General features: G+C 40.3%; 1 protein-coding gene across 6 annotated transcripts; it reads right to left on the reverse strand.

Moving 5' to 3' along the window:
- Positions 1-604: 604 nt before the first annotated feature.
- tm9sf4 (transmembrane 9 superfamily protein member 4) lies at positions 605-18602 on the reverse strand. 6 transcript variants are annotated; one of them, XM_044211030.1, is made up of 20 exons: positions 18408-18505; positions 16646-16683; positions 16515-16548; positions 16238-16348; positions 14966-15065; positions 14633-14789; positions 13313-13457; positions 12171-12294; positions 11871-11992; positions 11334-11445; positions 10613-10683; positions 10287-10419; positions 9215-9296; positions 9043-9118; positions 8845-8928; positions 7047-7222; positions 6841-6904; positions 6469-6588; positions 4772-4861; positions 605-3735 (listed from the first exon to the last, which is right to left on the reverse strand). In XM_044211030.1, exons 6-20 carry the CDS (start codon positions 14737-14739, stop codon positions 3586-3588), a joined length of 1656 nt encoding a protein of 551 aa, XP_044066965.1. In that variant the 5' UTR covers positions 14740-14789; positions 14966-15065; positions 16238-16348; positions 16515-16548; positions 16646-16683; positions 18408-18505; the 3' UTR covers positions 605-3585. The 6 variants fall into 6 exon arrangements, with proteins under 6 accessions (XP_044066965.1, XP_044066964.1, XP_044066966.1 ...); XM_044211029.1 differs by lacking the exon at positions 16646-16683 and having other exon boundaries at positions 18408-18511; XM_044211031.1 differs by having other exon boundaries at positions 16515-16683; positions 18408-18492.
- Positions 18603-20082: the final 1480 nt, after the last annotated feature.

Raw genomic sequence — 20082 nt, forward strand, 5'->3', positions numbered from 1 at the left:
CAGTCTCCAAAGGATGCTGCACAGAAATGTCTAAATAAAAGTACACACAGTTCAAGTTCAGTCTACATCTACACTAGCGGCTTTATGAGGCTGTGCTGGGGCACAACGGTGCTTTGAGCTAAATGCTAATATCAGCATGATAACATGCCCACAACGACAATGCTAACATAGTGGTGTTTAGCAAGTATAATGTTAGCCATGTTCACCGTCTTAGTTTTGCATGTTAGCAATAGTTTGTCCTGACATTTCATTCAAAAAACTACAAATACTAATCTCATAATGGCACGGAAAAGTCCTGTGTGGAGAACATGAATGCCAAAATTTCATGGCAACTCATTCAATAGTTGTTGAGATATTTCAGTCTGGTGGGCCGACCTACTCATCGATCAATAGACCGACATTGCCAGAGCCATTCCGCCACTGTGGCTGAAAATTTAACCCCGATGTCATCATAAGGGTAATTTTCTCATACTTTAGAGAGCTCCACATAATAAATAAAACCTCTGTTTTCACAAGCTAAAGAGTACTCCAGCCTGGAACTGAACCACATGTGTACAATCGGAGTGCCCCCTTAAGAATACTTAAAAAACACAGTAGAAACTAATTTTCATAGTCAACTTGTCAGCACTTTATTGTTTTGTCATTGTACATTTTGTAATTGGAGATTCTGTAAAAGAAACAAAGAAAAGTAACAGAAACAAGTTTCTGTTGAAAGTCATCATGAGCATCATGCTTTTGGCTAAAACGATGACAGGATTATTACAGAGAGCGCCACAAACAGCGAAACGCAACAAATACAAAGCTGTTTTCTTTTATTTACATTGTAAACCCCTCGATCACACATACGCACGCATGACTCGGGCCTCTTAAAAGTCTATCTGTAAAAAATCTCCCCTGGCATGTGCACTTCAACAGCAGGAGAGGAGTGTCTGTCTGTCCCAACATAAGACAGCAGCCAAGTGTCAGAGCTCAGTAACTCTTTGACATAATAGAGGGCAGAACGTGGTAAAGTAAATAGGAGATGGTATCTGACTTTCTGATGGAGTGTAAATAAATGAAAGAGTAATGGTCAATACATGAATTTGAATTGAGGCAATCTATGAGGCTTTACTGAGCAGCCATGTCCTGTAGCAAGTGGCAGGGGTAACATATGTTTTGGCTTGTCTCACTGTTCAAGCAGCTCAGTCATAGCTTAACAAGTGTTGGGTCGGCTTGATTAGAATTAAGGAAGGAGAGGGCGCAGGAGGATGAGTCATTCATTCATTCAACTGTTTTGCCCCTGAAGAATCAGGGTTGATCTAGGCACCTGTCCCTCCTCTCTACAGCCCCGCACTGACAAATCCCCTTTACTTCTGTGCAAAAACACCAACCAACTAATCAAGTGAAGCACATCGATTCTTCACTAAAATTAGTTTGACGGTAACCATGCGACAATTATGATATCCAATAAATATTTACCCAAAGGGCTCAGAGAGAGCCCTGCATGCTGTATGGGTTTACTTAAGTTTCCTTTCATCTTTGAAGAGTTATTTGTTTAGAAGGAGCTTGTCATGCTACGATCCACCATTAAATTTATTGATAACGTATACCAGTGTTCTGCTGGACTTGGGATATCTGTCACAGAGCAGCACTGATATATAATAGGGATAGAATGATGTCGATCCGTCTATGTTGTCTTTAAAGGACTGGTTTGTCACTTTGGGAAATTGCGAGTTAGTTGTACGCTAAATACGAAGCCATCTCCAGCAGCTGGTTAGCTCAGCTTAGCATCAAGGCGGGAAACAGCTAGCCTGGCTAGATTGTGTTACCTTTGGACAGACTGAGGCAAGCTGTTTCCCCGTTTCCAGTCTGTTAAGCTAAGCTAACCAACTGCTGGTTGTAGCTTCAGAGTGTATTTCACAAAATGTCAAACTATTCCTTTAATGTCATGACTATGATGTAATTTGATTAATATATATTGTGTAATTTAGCTACAGTAAAATACATTGGTTGTCTATGGGAAGCCCTTAGCTTGAGTTGCTTGTCAGGCAACATTTTTAAATCAGGTTCCACCCATGTTCAAAATGCATTTTAAAGTTTTTAGCTAAAAGATCTGATGAAACGCACTAAAATATAACCACATTTTGTAACCCCAAAAATGTCATTTGAAAAGAAAGGAAAAAACATGAGCTGTAATTCAAGAATATGGGTATCAGTCTACACAAAAACATTGACTGTACAGATCTAACACTGGATTACATTTCAATGCTCTGCATTCCATGACACCCAAGCACTGTCAAAATGATATCTACCACTATTGGTAGAAACACACAGAGGTGATCTTGCTGGCTTTCAAAAATCTTTTTTTATATATATTGTACATAAAAATGTATCATACATTAGATTCAAACTTAAAGAAAGGAGGCGTCATTTCTCAACAAAAATGGTCCTTTGAAACAACCACAAACAGCAGTTTTGCACTCTCTTTCCAGTACTGCATAGTTCAGCAGGCATCCGGCACTGCTAAGGCTACACCGACGGCATGGTTAACGAGCGGAAAAACTTGTACTTTTTTTGTAAGTTTCTACTGGAAAAGCTTCAAACACACATTTGTGTTGTAGACTTCCAAATACAAAAGGTTACTCCTCCTTGTCATTTCAGTGTCGACTGTAGCCTTTCCTTTTCTCCAAATCCAGTGGCTTCAGTCCACTGCTATAGGGCATCGGGTTCATAGTACCATTCAGAGCTGTTCTGTATCATTTAGAGCAAATGGACCAATATTTTGACATTAATAAGAGACCCATTGTTTTGGAAGGAGAAGCTAATATTTTGATTACAGTTGTGGTTAACATGGTCACACCAGGACATGGAAACTGGAGTAAAAATAATAGAACATTTAATTTATCCTTTCTTGTGTTACAATGTAGAACTTCCCAGCATAATTTCTATCCATATCAGTTCAACACAACAAAGTTAACACCATAACCACAGTTAGACTCCCCAATCCTTCCCTGATCTCCAAAGTCTCTGAAATGAAACCAAAGTGACATTTGCAAACAGAGACAATGGAAAGAGTAAAGACAGAATCTATGTAAGGAAATCAGATGAAAATAGCTTCCAGAAGATGATTGAAAGAAATTAAGTCTAAATCCTGTGATGACAAAAATAAAAACCTGGATAAGTTAGACTCATAACACAAATTAAAAGACAAAACGAAAATGTGCAGAAACCATCGTTTGACAAGCTTTGGCCCACTGTGTTGTGTGCAAGGTGAAACAGCAGAAGACATTAACTGTCCCATCAAAGGAGAATTCCCTCTGGGTCTCTGTCCTGGAAAGAGGAGGGGGGGGGATAGAAGCAAGGGGGAGAGGGAGAGAGAAAAACAGCTGCTGTTTAGCACTGCCACCTTGCTGTTCTTCCCCATGAGGCCAGTGGGTGGGGCTGTCGCGCCGTAAAAAGCACCCCTCTCGTTCCCTCGACACACAAGTCAGTGCTTGTTGGACATGAAGAATAAAAAATATATACAAAAAAAAAAAAAAAAAAAACCAGAACGTGACAAAACAAAAACAAACCAAAAACAACGAGAACAGCAGCGACAGTGACGACTCAGTCGATCTTGACCGCAGCGTAGATTTTCCTGATGAACATGTAGGCTGCGTAAAAGCCAATCGTGCCTGTTAGCAGCCAGAACGACAGGACCATCAGGGCCGTATAGCCAAAGTACAAGAGGGAGGGGATGAACTCCACAATGTCCAGCTGCGGAGAAGTGCAGAGAAGAGGAATCAATTTCAATATGCTTTCCATTCCCCATCTTATTTTTTGCTTTCATTAAAAAGGGTACTCCAGCAATTTAGTATTCATTTCCATAAAGCTGGCGGAAAGGCCAAAATCAAAACAGCAGAGGACAAGATATTTGGAAGTTTAGTTCCCTAGTAGAGCCCTTTTGAGTCATGGAATGCATTTCATAGCTGGCTTCATCAAGCTGTCAAAGTAATGGCTCTTTGTCACTCAGAAAGATGTTTCCGTTACGTTAATGTTTGTTATGGTTTTATTCATACATAACAAAACATTTTTACAGAAAGAGCCACGACGCCCACATGATATTTGGCACATGGTGCGTGAGATAGGGGTGTCACTGCTGAGAACAGCAAATTGATTGCAAAGTAATGATATTAAAAAATATAAAAAATAGAGTGTTTCTGTTCTCTCACAGGCTCCATCAGTGATGGATTTTAAATCTTATTTTGCCAATGAAGCAAGAGCCCCTCCTGTGTGTTTTTCTTCTGGTCACTTCTTTCAGATGTTTGAGCTTCACTGTGCAGAATGATGTATGTGCAGAGTTTGACACTAAAAGGCTGATTTCACACTCATCTGCTGAAGGGGGTTGTTTCTCTGTGCTCACCTTACATCTCAGTTTAACACGTGGACGTACCAGCAGGATTTGTGACATCACAACTGGTTTGGAGCCAATCGTGGTCCAATATGCAACTTACACAAGTGTGACGTGGAAACTTGAAGCACATACACTGAGAATGGGCTTTTCAGTGAAGTAGGAGACATCTTGTGTCTTCAGCAGTTAAACTTTTGAAATGATAATATAATTAAAAATATTATAAGATATTTGTATATTCATAGATTCTGGATTTTTCAATGAGGGAGAAGGAGGAGATTGAGATTTCTAACAAAGTAACTTTTTTGTGGAAAAAAACAGTCATAAAACAATCTTCTTGGAATCAAATAAAGAGTTTGTTGTGGATATGTGAAGTGTCTGAAACAGCCTCAGGGCTTTTACCTTGTTGGCAAAGTAGAAGACGGCGTAAATGAGGACGTAGAACGCTGAGCCTCCTGAAACCAGGAAAGTTCTCCACCACCACCGGTAGTCCTGATAGTGAGGAGAAGCAGAGAAAACACAGCATAAGGGTGTGTGTACAGATGATGCAGATAAGGTTCAGGTGGAAGCAGCAGGGCTGGTTACCGCTGGAACATGTTCTTTGAGAATTAGTCAGCCCTAACAGTCTTTAAGAAGCCTAGTTTAACCTACGGGGGTTTCTTAAGGGTTGTGTAATATGTTTACCACCATGGACGAAATAAACTCCTCCTAAGTGAAAAAAGGTGTCTCTCAATTTCCACAGCAGAAACACACTGGGGTGCGAATCATCTGTCAAGGAGCCAAGAATTGCCGGTGTCACAGATGATGAGGAGCTAAAAAAAAAGACTAACTGTCAGAGAAATTAATTTTGACGACTTTCAAGAGCCTGACAGGAGAGTGTGCGAGTAAAAGACTCGCAAACAAGCTACACAAATGTGGGATGTACGTTCTGCTTTAATGGAAGTATTTCATGTTTTGCTTTTACGTCTTAAATCAAGGTGCGATTACGCAACACGGAATCGATTATATTACACGACTACTTGATCTGTGAAAAACGTCAGAATCAATATCCCTAATTAATCAGGCCTGCTGTGACAGGTCTGGCCAAACTTTGCTTTACGAAGCACGTCTGAGCTAAAAAAAAAGAAAGAAGCTAAAGTAGTTAAAGAGGAACTACACACAAAATGTTTTTTCCTGTTCTGTACACATAATCATATAGATTCTTGTTGGCATATGATGTTAATACAGATGATTTTTCCAACAAAAATTCATATTTTGTTTAAAAATTTGCTTCTGTGTGTCTGCTTGGATTTGAAAGTTTGGTTCAGCCGAATTCCCCGGCCCCTCCCTAACCGCGATGAAATAGGCAAGACTGCGAGGTCTATTATGTATACTGACCACGGCACGGCCACAGAGAGACGGCATCGTACGTGAAGGAGATTTATTCCTCTTCAGTGGCAGTAAACAACACATAGGCCAGCCGACAACTGTGCTATATTCAGAGCTTAAAAAGATATTTAGGGCCTACGAACAGTAACGTTAACCACGATAAACAGCAGGGCTACGGCTATGTGCTGACACTCCCCCACAGACACACCGGAGAGCCTCTCGTAGTAGAGCCGCAGGTACAACGCAGGTTCCCACAGAGTGACTCTCTCAAAGGGCCATAAACATGCTTCAAGTGACTATCAAAGTTCCACCAGACTTCCTGTCTTTCCAGGGGTGAAACAGAGAGTCTGACAGTAGCTTCTCATGGCTGGTTAGCTCTGACTACCAGTTCTACGTAAAAAAAAATCACAGTCTACTGAAAAAAAATCACAAGGGTGCAATGTTTTTAATTTAAAAAAGCGAAGTTTGCTGAAAGGTGACTAGTTTGCAAGCAGCTATGATTAATATCCCCAGAATGCACAAGTTCTGCTGATTCCAACAATTTGTGTAGGATGTCTGAGAGTACCAGGATCTCTCCAATGCTCAGTTCGACCTTTTACCCTCTGGAGAGCATTCGGACCAAATTACCATGATAATCTTTTTAATCAAACACTTGCCATGTAAACAAAAGAGAATGGTAAATTATGTCTACAGTACTTACGTGTATTCACACCTAGCCTAAATGAACTTACCTCTGCACAGAGCTGGAAATACACCATTACAATGCTGATCTGAGAGCAGGAGACCACCAAGATGATGAAGACCAGAAACAGGAAGCCAAAGAGGTAATAGAACTGATTCTCCCAGATAGCCTGTAGGTGGTGACACAAACACATTGCTGTTGACATGACTGTGTGTGTGAGGACTAAGCCACTGACTTCACATCAGTTACTTATCCTCTAAATGTAACTAATGAACTTTGGGACAATTTCAGGAAATGTCTATTGGTATTAAGTTACAGACAAGATGATACATACACACAATTAATTGTACAGCACTGAAAGAAGAGGTGATCTGGCTTGGAATCGATCACAATACATTTAGAGCAGAGCAGCTGTACTCACACTGAAAATGAAGAAGAGCTCGATGAACATGGCACCAAATGGCAAGATCCCAGCCATCAGGATTCTAGTGGAAAAAACAAAGAAAACATTTTATCACAAGAAAGAATGCCTCAACTCAAAAATTCAAACCCTACACTATAACCATCAGCCATGCCAGTAACCGGCCAAAGATTAAGAGCAGAATGTTAGATTGGTTAAACACTCACCCTACAAACTTGTTCATGTACCAGCGCTGCTCTGGGACCTGTCGAGGGATCTGGTTGGTGCGGACTGGGTTATCATACGGCTGTTTGCGGAAGCCAAAGTAGTAGCCCAGGTAGACCAAGGGCATGGAGATACCGAACCACATACACAGCAGGGCCAGCATTGTGGTGAAGGGAACCTAAAGTGGTGAGAGAAGAGAGCAGGGAGGCAGGAAGTCAATTGTCAAGAGATAAAGGAAGATTGTGTGCGATTGTACTGATAATCTGAAACCTTTTTGTACGCTTTCAGCTTTTCTTATCTACCAGAATTTACTGAATTGTTTTTGCTATTGAACTCTAATGTACCTGCACAAACCTATCTACATTTAGCCAGTTATCCATACAAATAAGAAACAATATTCCAAAACAACAAATGCAAAGTAGTTAGGTATTTTTTAGGGTTACAAGTCACACACTGTGGTCATTTACTCGACGGCACAGAGTGGGATGGCCATTCATTGGTTGCCCTGACAGTCACTCACTCATCAGTCTGACTCAACAGATGAGGACTGCTGAGACTCCCCACTGGCTTTGTACTTCCTTATGGTCTCTGTTGCCATTTCTTTGAAAAACAACAATGACAAGTAGTACCTGGCTAGTAAGTCACATGCTAATGAAATCTATTTTTTACAATATGGCAGGTAAATATATTGCTGAAAACAAATGCAAATTGTAGATTTTTTAAATGTTTTTTTTTCTTGTTTAAAATGAAACTATGTAACTTTTGAGAGAAGAAATAACTCGTTCTTCCTTTTCTAAATGATAAGTTGAATTCATTAGCATTAAAACGCACCATTGCTCACTTCAATTCACTCTGCGTTTTTTTCCTGCTACAGCCTTACTTGGTCCGATATGATCCGTAGCTTATGGTGGCTAATATTAGCTACTGTTAGCAAACTTAAACAGTAACTAAACCCCCAAACCACTTTTTTCAGCTGAAAACCAATGTATATGGGTATTTAGTAGTGTTGTTGATGGATTCAGGTACAAATCTTGACATTTTAGTGCAAAGTATTGAATTCTACATATTGTGTTATAAATATGCATAGCGACTGCCCTTTACTGGTTGAAACCCGGCTATTGCAATTGAATTTTGCTATTGGCTGATCTAGAGGCAGGTGAGCTTTTGTCACCCACCAATCTACCAACCCCCGCCCTCTCCTATTTGAAAAGTCACATGTCACATGTCACTTGCTGCTCTGATTGGTTGTAGGTCTGGGCCTGCGTCCAGTCTGCAGACAGAAACTCAGATCAAACTGTCAAACTAGGTAGTGCTGATCAAATATGAATCAAGATTCTGTTACTGTATTGCCTATTTTCCGCCTCAAATGTTTTCAGAAACACATTTTAGTGTACTGTTTAGCTGTAATGTGAGAAAGTTTGTGACCAGGCCGCCATTTTTTCCTGCTTGAAAACGGACCAGGCACCACCCTGTCGCTCAGCGCTACGTAATTCCTGTTTTACTTTTGTGATAAAGCCATTTAAATGTTAATCTGTGACATGCTGAAACAGCGTGGCAGCAGCACAAGAAAGATTATAAAATCAACATACTGACTCGGTCAGTTACAAATCTAAAGTTAACTAAACTTAGCCACCGTGAGCTACTTGTCATACCAGACATCTCAAACATTACATAGTCAGACTTATATTACCTTCACTATTACAATAAAGTAATTAGCCTTCTAGCTTGCAGTTTCTTAATTTGCTATGGATGCACACTGAATACATACATTCAGTGTGCATTCTGAGTCATGATACTCACCGCCCCAGAGGAGTGTTCTCCCCAGATGAAACAGTTGAGGATGAAGCAGATTCCAAAAACCACTGCAGGATACAAAGTTGCTGTCTACAGAGGAGACAAAACAAACACAACCTAAGCCTTGATTGAAGAACTCCAAACAAACACTGGGTATGCAGCGTTGAAAAATAAGGATGAGGATTTAACTTATTATTGACTTACACAAAATGCTCCTTTTCTCCACCGATGGCCCTTCAGAGTGCGGTACAGTCTGCCAGCAAAGTAGCCACCAAATACACTAGAGGAGACACATGTACAGGAGAAAGCAGTGTAACATCAAAGATGCACTATATGGAAATAAGCTACATCTTAATTCTACACATGTGGCTCTTACCCCATGAACATGAAGAGGAAGCAAGCAGTGGTCATCAAGGCTCCTCTACTGGACGGAGACAACATGCCCAACATGGCAACAACTATAACACCCACACAGGAACACATGGCGGTTAGAACATTTCATAGATTACACTGACAATCACGCATTGTGTTACATGAATTTAAGCAATCTGAATATTTCCAGTTTTCTGCAGTAATTTTAGAAATCCCATGTAAATATGAAACACTTTCAAGGGAATAATCTGACTCTTTGGGAAACGTGCTTATTTGCTGTCTTGCCGAGAGTTAGATGAGAAGATTGATACCACTCTCTTGTCTATATGCTAAATATAAAGCTAGAGCCAGCAGGTGATTATCTTAGCTTAGCCTGAAAACTAGAAACTGGGCGAAATAGCTAGCCTGGCTCTGTCTGACAACAGTCATCGACAACAGAGATGTAAAACTGAAACCCCCCCCCCTAAAACCACAACTTATGTGCTGGAACTATTTCTTGGCTGGACCAGTGACTTCTTGGATTCTCCTCTGGTTGCGTGGCAACCTTATTTTGACAACAAGACTCCAGGAAGTCACTGTGCTGGCCAAGAAATAGTGTATTTGGTAAAATTAATCAAAGTTACAAATGATAAACACCAACACCAAGTGATTTTAGACTACCACACATTCTTCTGGACATTAACTCAAAACTTTTTTCTTATTGTCAAAGAACACATGATATAAGTAACTGGTGACGTTTGGTTAATGTGAACCATGGAACATCTTAATCAAACTATTATTTTGATTTTGGTATCGAAAGCAATCAAATATATTTGCGTGCATGTTAACGTTTAGACCTTTATACTCCTTCAGACAAAGCACACCTAGCTGTTGTCCATGTGTTCAGTTTGTTTCTGCATATTGTGGCTTTTAACGACTTATCTTTGCTGCTTCATATTTGTAGGATAACATGAGTCATGGCACCATGAGAACATTCCTTTGACTCGATTCCACCTCATGTTTTAGTCATGTGAGTAAATGATAGATCACTGATCTCAAGATCTATAGGGAATTGATGATAGAGAAAACAAACTCACAGATGACAATGAGGATCATGCAAAAGAGCTGGATCCCTGAGCCCAGCAGAGAGCTGAGGATCATGGGGTACTGAGGTGGCCTGAAGACGTCACCGTGGACATTCTTCCATCCTGACTCCTCCATGGTGTCCTCCTAGTTAGGGAGGACAAAATGCGGTCAAGTGCCTGGAATATAATGATTTAATAAACATCAAAACTAAAATCAGTTACCCCAAAATCAATTCACTCTGGTCTATACAATTTCTCAAAGACATTACATGCATTCTTTCCCCAAAGTCTTGCTGAAACCAAGCAAACTGTCTTTTGTCAGGTGTGTATTTTCTTACTATGTCATCGTCTCTGTTGTAGTTAGCAATGTCCTTTCTCAAGGTCCTGATAATGATCATACTCAGAATACCTGAGCGAGAAAAGGCAGGGAACGAGAAGGATGTCAGTCAGCTAAAAGACAGAAATCTCAACATTTCACATGTAGTCATCAAATATAAGGATTTTTTTGGATACATGACATAATATATAGATTTAAATCACATTCACAAGCTTTAAAAAAGTTTCCAGAGTCCAGAAAGGTGTACACAAAGCACAAGGCCAATGCTATGTGTTACAATTTCACAAACTGCCAATTTAAGACATAAAATGTGCATTTACTCCATGTAATTTCTGCCATGGGCCTAATGACTTACAGTTAAGGGTTCACGGTATACCGTGGTATAAAAACTTATGGTTATCATACCATGCACATTTGTTTATCGACGGTATTGAATTCTACCGTATTAGTGTTATTAAAATATTTTAAGTTTATATCAAGTTTCATGTCTGTCAGAACATATTTTGTGAAATTATAATGAACAAAAAAAAAAACCCTTCTGTTTTCATTCCTTTATGGGTCATTGTAACTGATGATAATAATAATAATAATAATAATAATAATTGTATAATACCATGATATTTTCTGAGATGGTTATCGTACCGTGAAAATCTCATAATGTTGCAACCCTACTTAAGAGATGACAGTTGAGCTGAGCACAATTTGTCAAAAATTGGACATACCAGACAGGAAGAAGACAACCACCACAGAGTTGACAATGGAGAACCAGTGAATCTGGACATCGCTCATGGTCAGGTACGTGTCCCATCGAGATGCCCACTTTACCTCGCTCTCCTGCACAGATGAGACAAGAGGCTGAGCAGTCCTTCCTCTACATTTATCTAGTTTTGTTTAACCACATATCTCAGAAAACTGAAACAGCTGGAAAAAACACCTGAATTTTTATCATCTGATCTTGTTGCTTTGCAATTACTAAACCATACATTTTCCAAACGGCAGTCTAAATATTCGGACAGTCACACATTTTCTATTGTTTTGACTTTGTAGTACTCTAGCACCCTGACTCTAAATGAACAAAGGCTCATAAGGGAATCAAGGAGAGCCAGCCCTGAGATGATCACTTTGATAAAAACAAATTAACCCTTGGTTAAATACAGCGATTTGGGTGGTTTTAGGAATTTATTCAGGGTTACAGACTGGTCTGACTCCTGGTTACAAGATGCTTCAAGTCACTGAGAATCCATGCAGCAGTCACTGACCTCCCAGCGGACAGAGTACGTGAAGAGGACCTCGTTCTCCTTGCTCGGTTCAATCTCCTGGGGGGCAGAGCCGCTGGCTTCAGGCAAGGTGCAAGTCTTCTCATTTTCCACAGCCTTCAGATCTGAGAATAAATAAATACAGATTAAGCATTACAAGAAGCGAGTGATAACAATTTCTACTTTACTGGCCACTTTGGAGGCAACACTTATATGTTCCTTCTCTTTGAGTAGTTTTAATCACCATAGGTCAGAAACATTACACAATCTCAAGCTATTCAAAAAGAGTGTGTTGACACCTACCATCAACTTTTACACTTTGGGGTACGACCTCAAATCGCACCACCCTGTAGTTATGAACTTCGCCCTGCTCCAGTTTCTCCCTGTGGAAGTACAGGATGAAGGACAGGTGGTTGTGCAGATAAAACTGAGGGAGAAAAGACAAGGGGCAAGACAAAAATTAGTACCGTTCAGCACACATTTTTTTTCAATTTCAATTAAATAAAAAAACAAACATGTTTTTCCCTGTGAGTTCCCACTTTTTTTTAACAGATCTTGTTCCAGAACAGTTTCTCTCCATGGATATTGTATTTAAAATAGTTACAGTGAGGTTAGTCTATGGCTGTACATATAAGACAAATTCTTAGACATTATGACCAATTACTGATGAGTGTAGAGCACTGCATACTGACGCACGCACACACAGATGGCAAGCACTCTCAAGTCTGCGAATCTTAACAGGCTACATTACAAGTCCATACAATTTGACTTTTTGTGCCACCCTGAACACAGACTGTTCAACAAATGAAAAGCATAAGAATGTAGCAATTAATTTCAAGGCAGAAAACATTATCCAAGACATTCTGCATTTGTTTCAACCACAAAACTGGTTTCAAATGTTTCACACGTGAATTCTGTAACATCCAATATTCTAATATGTTAAAACATTACTAAATGTGAAAGAATCAAAGTTTAAGTTTGGCAAAAAACCTCATTCAGTAATATTTATTAAAAGTTAAACTCTCAAATCGCATGTGATCAGATTAGATTGACAGTGGCCTGGCAACACAAAAGACAACAACCCCGTAACTTTCATCAGCTTTTGATTCCATTATCACAGAAACCTGGTTGGTGCACAAAAAACTGAGTCCCGCTCACTTCTCAAACCAGTGAGAGGAGCACAGACTAAACGAAATAAATAAAGAAAAAATACAGAACTCTCATGTGACAAAACCAAAACGGTTTGAACTTCAGCAAAACATTTTGTGTTTATGTAGGACGCCATCGCTCGTAGTGAGAAGCTGATCAGAAAAGGCAAACAATGAAAAGAGATGCAGAAAGTGCAAAATAGGAATCTATAATGGAAGTCTTCTGACCATCTGTTTACCCGTACTCTCCACCTCTTAACAATGTATCAGGACATGGAGACACTATATAATATCTACCTTGTTGTTGTCGACAAAGCCCAGTCTGTAGCCATGCTCAAACTGGATATCTCTCACCACGTCCTTCTTCTGCTCCTCCTCCACTCCTGCCTCTCTGTTGGGGTAAAACTCTAACCTGGTGGCAACTGGCAGGTTATCTGCAATACTGAAAGGCACAGAAGGATTCAGTTAGTTTTGGTTTGCATATTGAACATTTAAAAAAAAAAAAATAATCGATTTGCTAGAGAACCAGGCTATCTTAGAGATATGATTAAGAACAGAAAAAAACAACAACTATATTAGGCTACAAAATAGTAAAGAAGAATTGCTTCAATCACTTCTTTACAAATCAGTTCAGATTTAGACTTATAGGGCTCCAGGGTGTGACCAAAATTCTGTCAAGTGCGACTAAACATTTTCAATGGTCGCACTGGTGCGCCTGAAATTTAGCAGGTCTGATTAAAAAACAAACACCAACTGGGTGTGCATTGGTGATGCGCGGATCGGCTCTGACGTGATCTGAATCCGCATGTATACATTAATCATCCACCCGAACAAATTATTTTCTCTGGTTTAGAGACCCGCACCGACATGGACATCTCACTCCACCTGTACCGGTCCCTGTAGGCAATATTGCCGCTAAAATGATGTTGAGTAGCGTGGGCTTTCCAGGTGATTTCTTAATTGTGTGTTGTATTGATGTACGAGTGTTTTCTTTATTGATTTACTTAATGATTAGAGAGGCTGCTGTCAGTCATTTTAAACATTTCCATGCGCGCACTAATGTCACAAATATCCTCGGACATTTAAGCAGCAAATAATAATAAACATGTCCTGTGCCGCGACAGGAGCCCGGCCGGCAGAGCAGCCCCGCTTCCGGCAGCGTTTCAGCGCCAGACAGCAGCAAACCCAAGCAGTGAGGAGTCAGAAATGATAATAAAATTTAACACTGCTCATAATATAGCCAAAGAAGAGCTACCTTTTACTAAATTTAAGTCCATTAAAAAAAAAAAAACATTTATCTGCACCTTTATCCCTGTTTACAATCATTTACATGTGTTTAGAAATTACCAATGTGTATGGGAACTGACAAAAAAGGTAACGCTTAAAATGTATTATTGGGTGCACCAAAATTATGTGCTGGCACACCTAAATGAAAAAGTTAGGCGCACCAGTGCCACCAATGTAAAAAGTTAGTCTGGAGCCCTTCTTTTAGAGGCTGAATATACTAAATATTACTTAATTAAAATAAAGTAATGCATGGTATTCCTCATGGCAATAGGTCAGTGTTTGCATTCTGGGGGGCTGCCTTGGTAACAACAGTGAGGAAGGGATGCTCACAGGTGAACATAATACTCCTCCTGGATTCGCTCAGCAATCAGCTTGCTCTCTTCTATGCTGAGCTTTTTCTTGTTGCACACCATCTCACATTTTTTGTCCTTGTTCATCTCGACATTGTAGCGAGTATTCACAATACGGTCCCCACGTAACACCTCACCTACAAAAAATAATCATAAAAAATAATGCATATATATATATATATACACACAATTTTAATTTTTTAAATAGCAAAATGTAAGATAAGATTGCTTTTCCTGAATAGGATGGTGTCAAATTAAGTGATACATTTAGAGACACTTCCTAGACCACACATGTCAGCAGCAGTCCACTTACCCAGGTTCTCTCCCTTGTAGAAAATTGATTCTGGCTTACAGAAAGGCAGGGAGTAGTATTCATAAGGAAGCTGGGTACGGGAGCTGGTCAGCTTCACTGCCTGAAAAACAAATGATCTGACTGACTGGGTCACAGATATAGTGATGCAAAACTACACTCACAACAACTTATTGCGATATATATGAATGTCTCTGTGTACAGATATCTTTTATTATAATGGTATTTTGTAATGGGCAAACAAATAATTTAAAAAATGTATTAAATAAAGTCCCCTCCATGAAGTGAGCTCTACACCCCCCAAAAAGTCTGAGATTTAACCCATGGCTGCCCATTATTAGGAGCAGTATGTAGCCACTTTTTGGCAAATGCTCAAAGGCAATGGTAACGTGTAAGCCTCGAAAGGTGCTTTCTTACCTAACCTGTTTGGTTTGGATCAACTGAACTCAGTCGAACTCTGGTCTGGACTGAAACCCACCTTTCCACCAATCTGACTCTGGTGTGGTTTGCTTTTGGTGTGAAAGCAGAGTAGACCAACCACAGGATTTGGTGATTATAGATTGGATTTTAGCATTAATTTAAACCCTGAACTACTAGTAAATCCATCAGCTGATCATGGGAACTGTCAAATGATCTGTATAAGCAATATATATATATAATAATGCAAGACAATTTGGTAACCATGGTAAACACGAGTGCATGGCATTTTCCTACTCAATTAGAAGGTTAAATAGGGATTAAAACAGAGGTGTGATGTGTTTGCGTGCTACTCTGTGTATGTTGGCAGTTCATCAATGAAAAAGTGAGTGAAATGTTGCTGTCAGTATCCAGAATTTGACTTCCCCACATGGGTCCATGTAGCACTGCTGATGATGTGAAATGAAAGTCCCCAAAACTACCCATTCATTTGATAATTTTGGTGACTGTCATCTCGCATCATCAGTTACCTGTTAGTCCGAATATTTTTATACATACAGCTCTTGGTTCTTTTGTAATAAGTCAGTGGGAACATGAAATGGACCAGAACTAAAAGACAACAATGCACAATTATATTCCTCGGTCTGGACCAAATGAACTAAACTACAGGTGTGAAAGCATCCTAACATCCATGTTTTTGGTGTGGGAGGTGGACACTCGCACAAATCTGGAAAGATAAGAAAAGGTCCACAAAGAAAACCCGGGACCTTCGTGATGTCAGGCAATGCTGCTACCTACTGAACAACCATATCACAATGTATCTGCTAATCCATGAAATGTTGATCAAATTCATCTTACCTTAATATCTACTGTGTCACCCTCATGGAAGTCCCGGGGAGCGACTCCAGGAACATAGAATGGCCGGCCCACAGGCAACAAGGACAACAGCAGCAAGGCCCACCACGTCTCCTGCAACACAGACCCCACCAAATATTTTACCACACAGACACAAACACTACGTAATAGGTACATATCATGAGATTTGACAAATAAAAATTGTGCGAGTGTATGCAAGACAAAACCACTCTAAACATGAACTAATTTCATCATGCCACATAAAATGTCAAAGACTTACTGGTATTTGTTACAGAGGTGTAGACCATGCTGAGCTTCAAGTTATAAGAGAAAGAGAAGGACAGTTGCTGTGCACTGATAGCAGCGTGTGCATCAAATCTCTTTCAAGAAATGTGTTCAGGCAGAACAAACCTGAAACTACTTCCTAACAACTCCCTTTCATGATGGAGCTGTATAGACACACACATGTCAAAGTTTATCTGTAACAGGTTTACACCTCTCCTGCAAAAGTGTTGTTTCTCTTTTGTGTGGAAGACAATGTCACATCAAAATGCTTTACAAAGTCGGGCAATTAAGGATGATCGTCAAAGCAACATTCTAAACAAGTCCAAGACTTGAAAAGTAACGATCAGGGGAAGCATATCTGAATATTTCTGAGGCACTGAATATTCTCCAGAGTACAGTATAGTATTTTTTTGAATGGATAAACTATGGGAGAGCTGTAAGTCTGCCTGCAGCAGACCGCTGTCGAAAACTGAGTCTCCCCGTGAGAAGAAATCTGTGAAGATTCTCAGTCATACAGGTCATGGTCTGTGGACATGTGGAGACGAGAGACACTGTGCATACAACTGTTGCCCAGGGGATTCAGCAGTGGCAGCTTCATTGCAGAGAACAAAAGAGAAAAACCTCGTGTGACATCTATGCTAATGTTTGCTAGAAGGCGTGTGGGAAACTGAGTTCTCCACATGCCTTCTGAGAAACTGACTGCATGCAGCACGAAAACCGATGCTAGGAAGAAGATTTACTTTCCGGTAAGAAAATGATCCCAAACATAAAGCCATCGCAACAGAAAAACTGACTTGCCAACAACAACAACGTTAATGTCCTAGAGTGGCTGAGTCAGAGTCCACACTTTAAATCCAATCAAACATTTAAATGACTGGTAAATGGGCTGCATTTATATAGTGCTTTTATCCAAATCGCTTTACCTCTCATTCACCCTCACACACACCAATCACAGCGAGCCACCATGCAAGGCACTGGCCTAACTGTAGGGAGCAACTTGGGGTTCAGTGTCTTACTCAAGGACACTTGGACATGCGGACCGAAGGAGCCGGGTATGGAACTTGGTGGACGACACCTTCTATCTGCTGAGCCACAGCCGCCCCAATTTGTGGCAGAAGCCGTACTGCTTTTCTCTCACAGTCCTTAAGCAACTTAACAGAGCATCTTCAGAACAGCTGTGCGAAGATGAATGGTGGGGAGAAAACTGCAGTATCCTGATACAGACTTGCCTATCCTAATAGAGTCAAGGCTGTAGCTGCTGCCAAGCGTCTCTTTACTAAATTCTGTCGTTTAAGTCGTTTTCTGTTGTTCAATGTCAAAACGCCTAATTGTGACTGTGTGATTCATTACCGGAAAACAATACATGATGAACAAGTTCAACGGTAGCACATGCATTTTATAGGCATTGAGAGTTATGATATGGCAGTGAAGGAAGTTAGCAAACGTGGCTTCTGACTTAAACGACATTTAAGTTGTCAGACAGGACGGCGCTGTTAAACAACAGGCAGTTTTAGATCACGTTATTTTGATGTTTTGTAGCTGATCTGCTGCGGTCATCTCGACATCTATCAGCACTATTAACTAACGTTACACCGGCAACAACCTCAAACTGACGCTCCCTGACAGAGCTGCCAACAGCTAACGTTTAGCCAAAGTTCGGCTTGCTGATTTGTCTTGGCTGTACAGCAAATGACAGTCTAACAGCCGAGTGCGTGGCTATTCACATTCAAGTAAGCACAGCTAACTATACCAGACAAATGATACAAATCCGTTTTTTGAGCCACAGCTCACTGATAGTCAAGCTAGGTAACGATAGCTAGCTAACTCCAGCAAGCAGTTAGCAGAATCGTCAACATTCAAACAGAAGCGAACTCCAGTAAATCCGTACCTAATCAACGTTAAAATGTCGCCTATCGCCTAAGGTAGACCTCTACTCGGCCACAATTACAGCACTGTGTCGGAGTTAATTTGGGAAGATAGTATGAGCGACGTCTAGTTTGAAGGAAAAAGAGTTCGCTTTACCACTTACCATAGCCGCGGCCGCCATTTTGAATACGTGTCATTAGTGACGTCGCGGAAGTACTGTGGTTTTTCGATTGATTAATTAATTTTTTTATTTGACACACCCACAAACTACTTAACAGCTGATTTCTGTCCCCCCACAGTGATAACCGATACAACTACTAATATAAGTAAATAGTAATGACCAAGTTAGTTGGTTTAATGATTTGTGTACATCTGCCCTTGACTCTTCCGCTCCATTCAACGACTGTCCCAGTCATTACTACAACCCCTTGGATCAATGATAACATGAAACAACAATGAAGGGAATATATAAAAGCCGAACGTAGATGGAAAAAATCAAAACTCAAAGTTCACCACATCCATATGAAGAAGCTTTTGTTGAAACTGAACCAGATTATTAAAAATGCACAAGCTGTCTACTTCTCTGACTTGATTACTAACAAAAAAACCAACCAACAAACAATCCAACAATCCATTTCTGTTTAGGACTATTAACCAGCTTGTAAATCCTTCTCTTCCTGTCATTCCTGCCTCATCTTCAATGGTATGTGAAAACTTCTTATCATTTGTTGGCAAGATCGATGGTCTGAGGTCCAATTTAACCCTGACTGTTTTACCCTCTGCACCATTCAGCCGTCCTATTTCACTGTCTGAATTTGCCCCTATCTCCCTGCAGATCCTTTTTGACACTGTAGCTCATATGCGTCCCTCCTCCAGTCCCTGTGATAAAGTTCCCACCAAATTTCTAAAACCTGTCTTAGGTCCCAGCCTGCTCGCTATTATCAACAACTCTCTCGCAACTGGTTCTGTAGGATACCTGATTATTTTAAAATTGCCAGTGTCCAGCCACTTCTTAAAAAACCTTCTCTCGACCCAGCCCAGTTAGAGAACTATAGACCGACTTCCAAGGCACCCTTCTCATCCAAAATCCTTGAAAAAATTGTTACAGACCAACTCCTGAAATTGATTGAGAGTCATAAAATCTTTGATAAATTTCAATCTGGCTTTCGTCACAATCATAGTACTAAAACCACATTACTAAGGGTGACAAATGACATTCTTGTGCTTGCAGACAAAGGTGACTATTTCATCCTCATACTACTGGACTTGACTGCAGCCTTTGATACCATCGATCATGCCATTTTATTTGATAGGTTACATCACTGGGTTGGCATTTCTGGTATAGCTCTAAACTGGTTTAATTTTTCTTTCACTAATAGATATTTTAATGTTGTATCAATAATGTTCATTCAATGTGTCCTCCTCAGCATTTTCATTTGTTCAGCCGCGTTCATGACATGTCACATCACTGTTATAGATCTATTGTAGAGGACTATAACTACCTGGGAGTACACTTAGACAATAAACTGGACTGGGCTAAGAACACTCAAGCTGTTTACAGGAAGGGCCAGAGCCGCCTCTGTTTCCTGAGGAGGCTGAGGTCCTTCAACATCTGCCGGACAATGCTGAGGATGTTTAATGAGTCTGTGGTGGCCAGTGCTGTCCTGTATGCTGTTGCATGCTGGGGCAGCAGGCTG

The sequence above is a fragment of the Siniperca chuatsi genome, linkage group LG10, assembly GCF_020085105.1.
Source record: "Siniperca chuatsi isolate FFG_IHB_CAS linkage group LG10, ASM2008510v1, whole genome shotgun sequence".
NCBI classification, from domain to species: Eukaryota; Metazoa; Chordata; class Actinopteri; order Centrarchiformes; family Sinipercidae; genus Siniperca; species Siniperca chuatsi.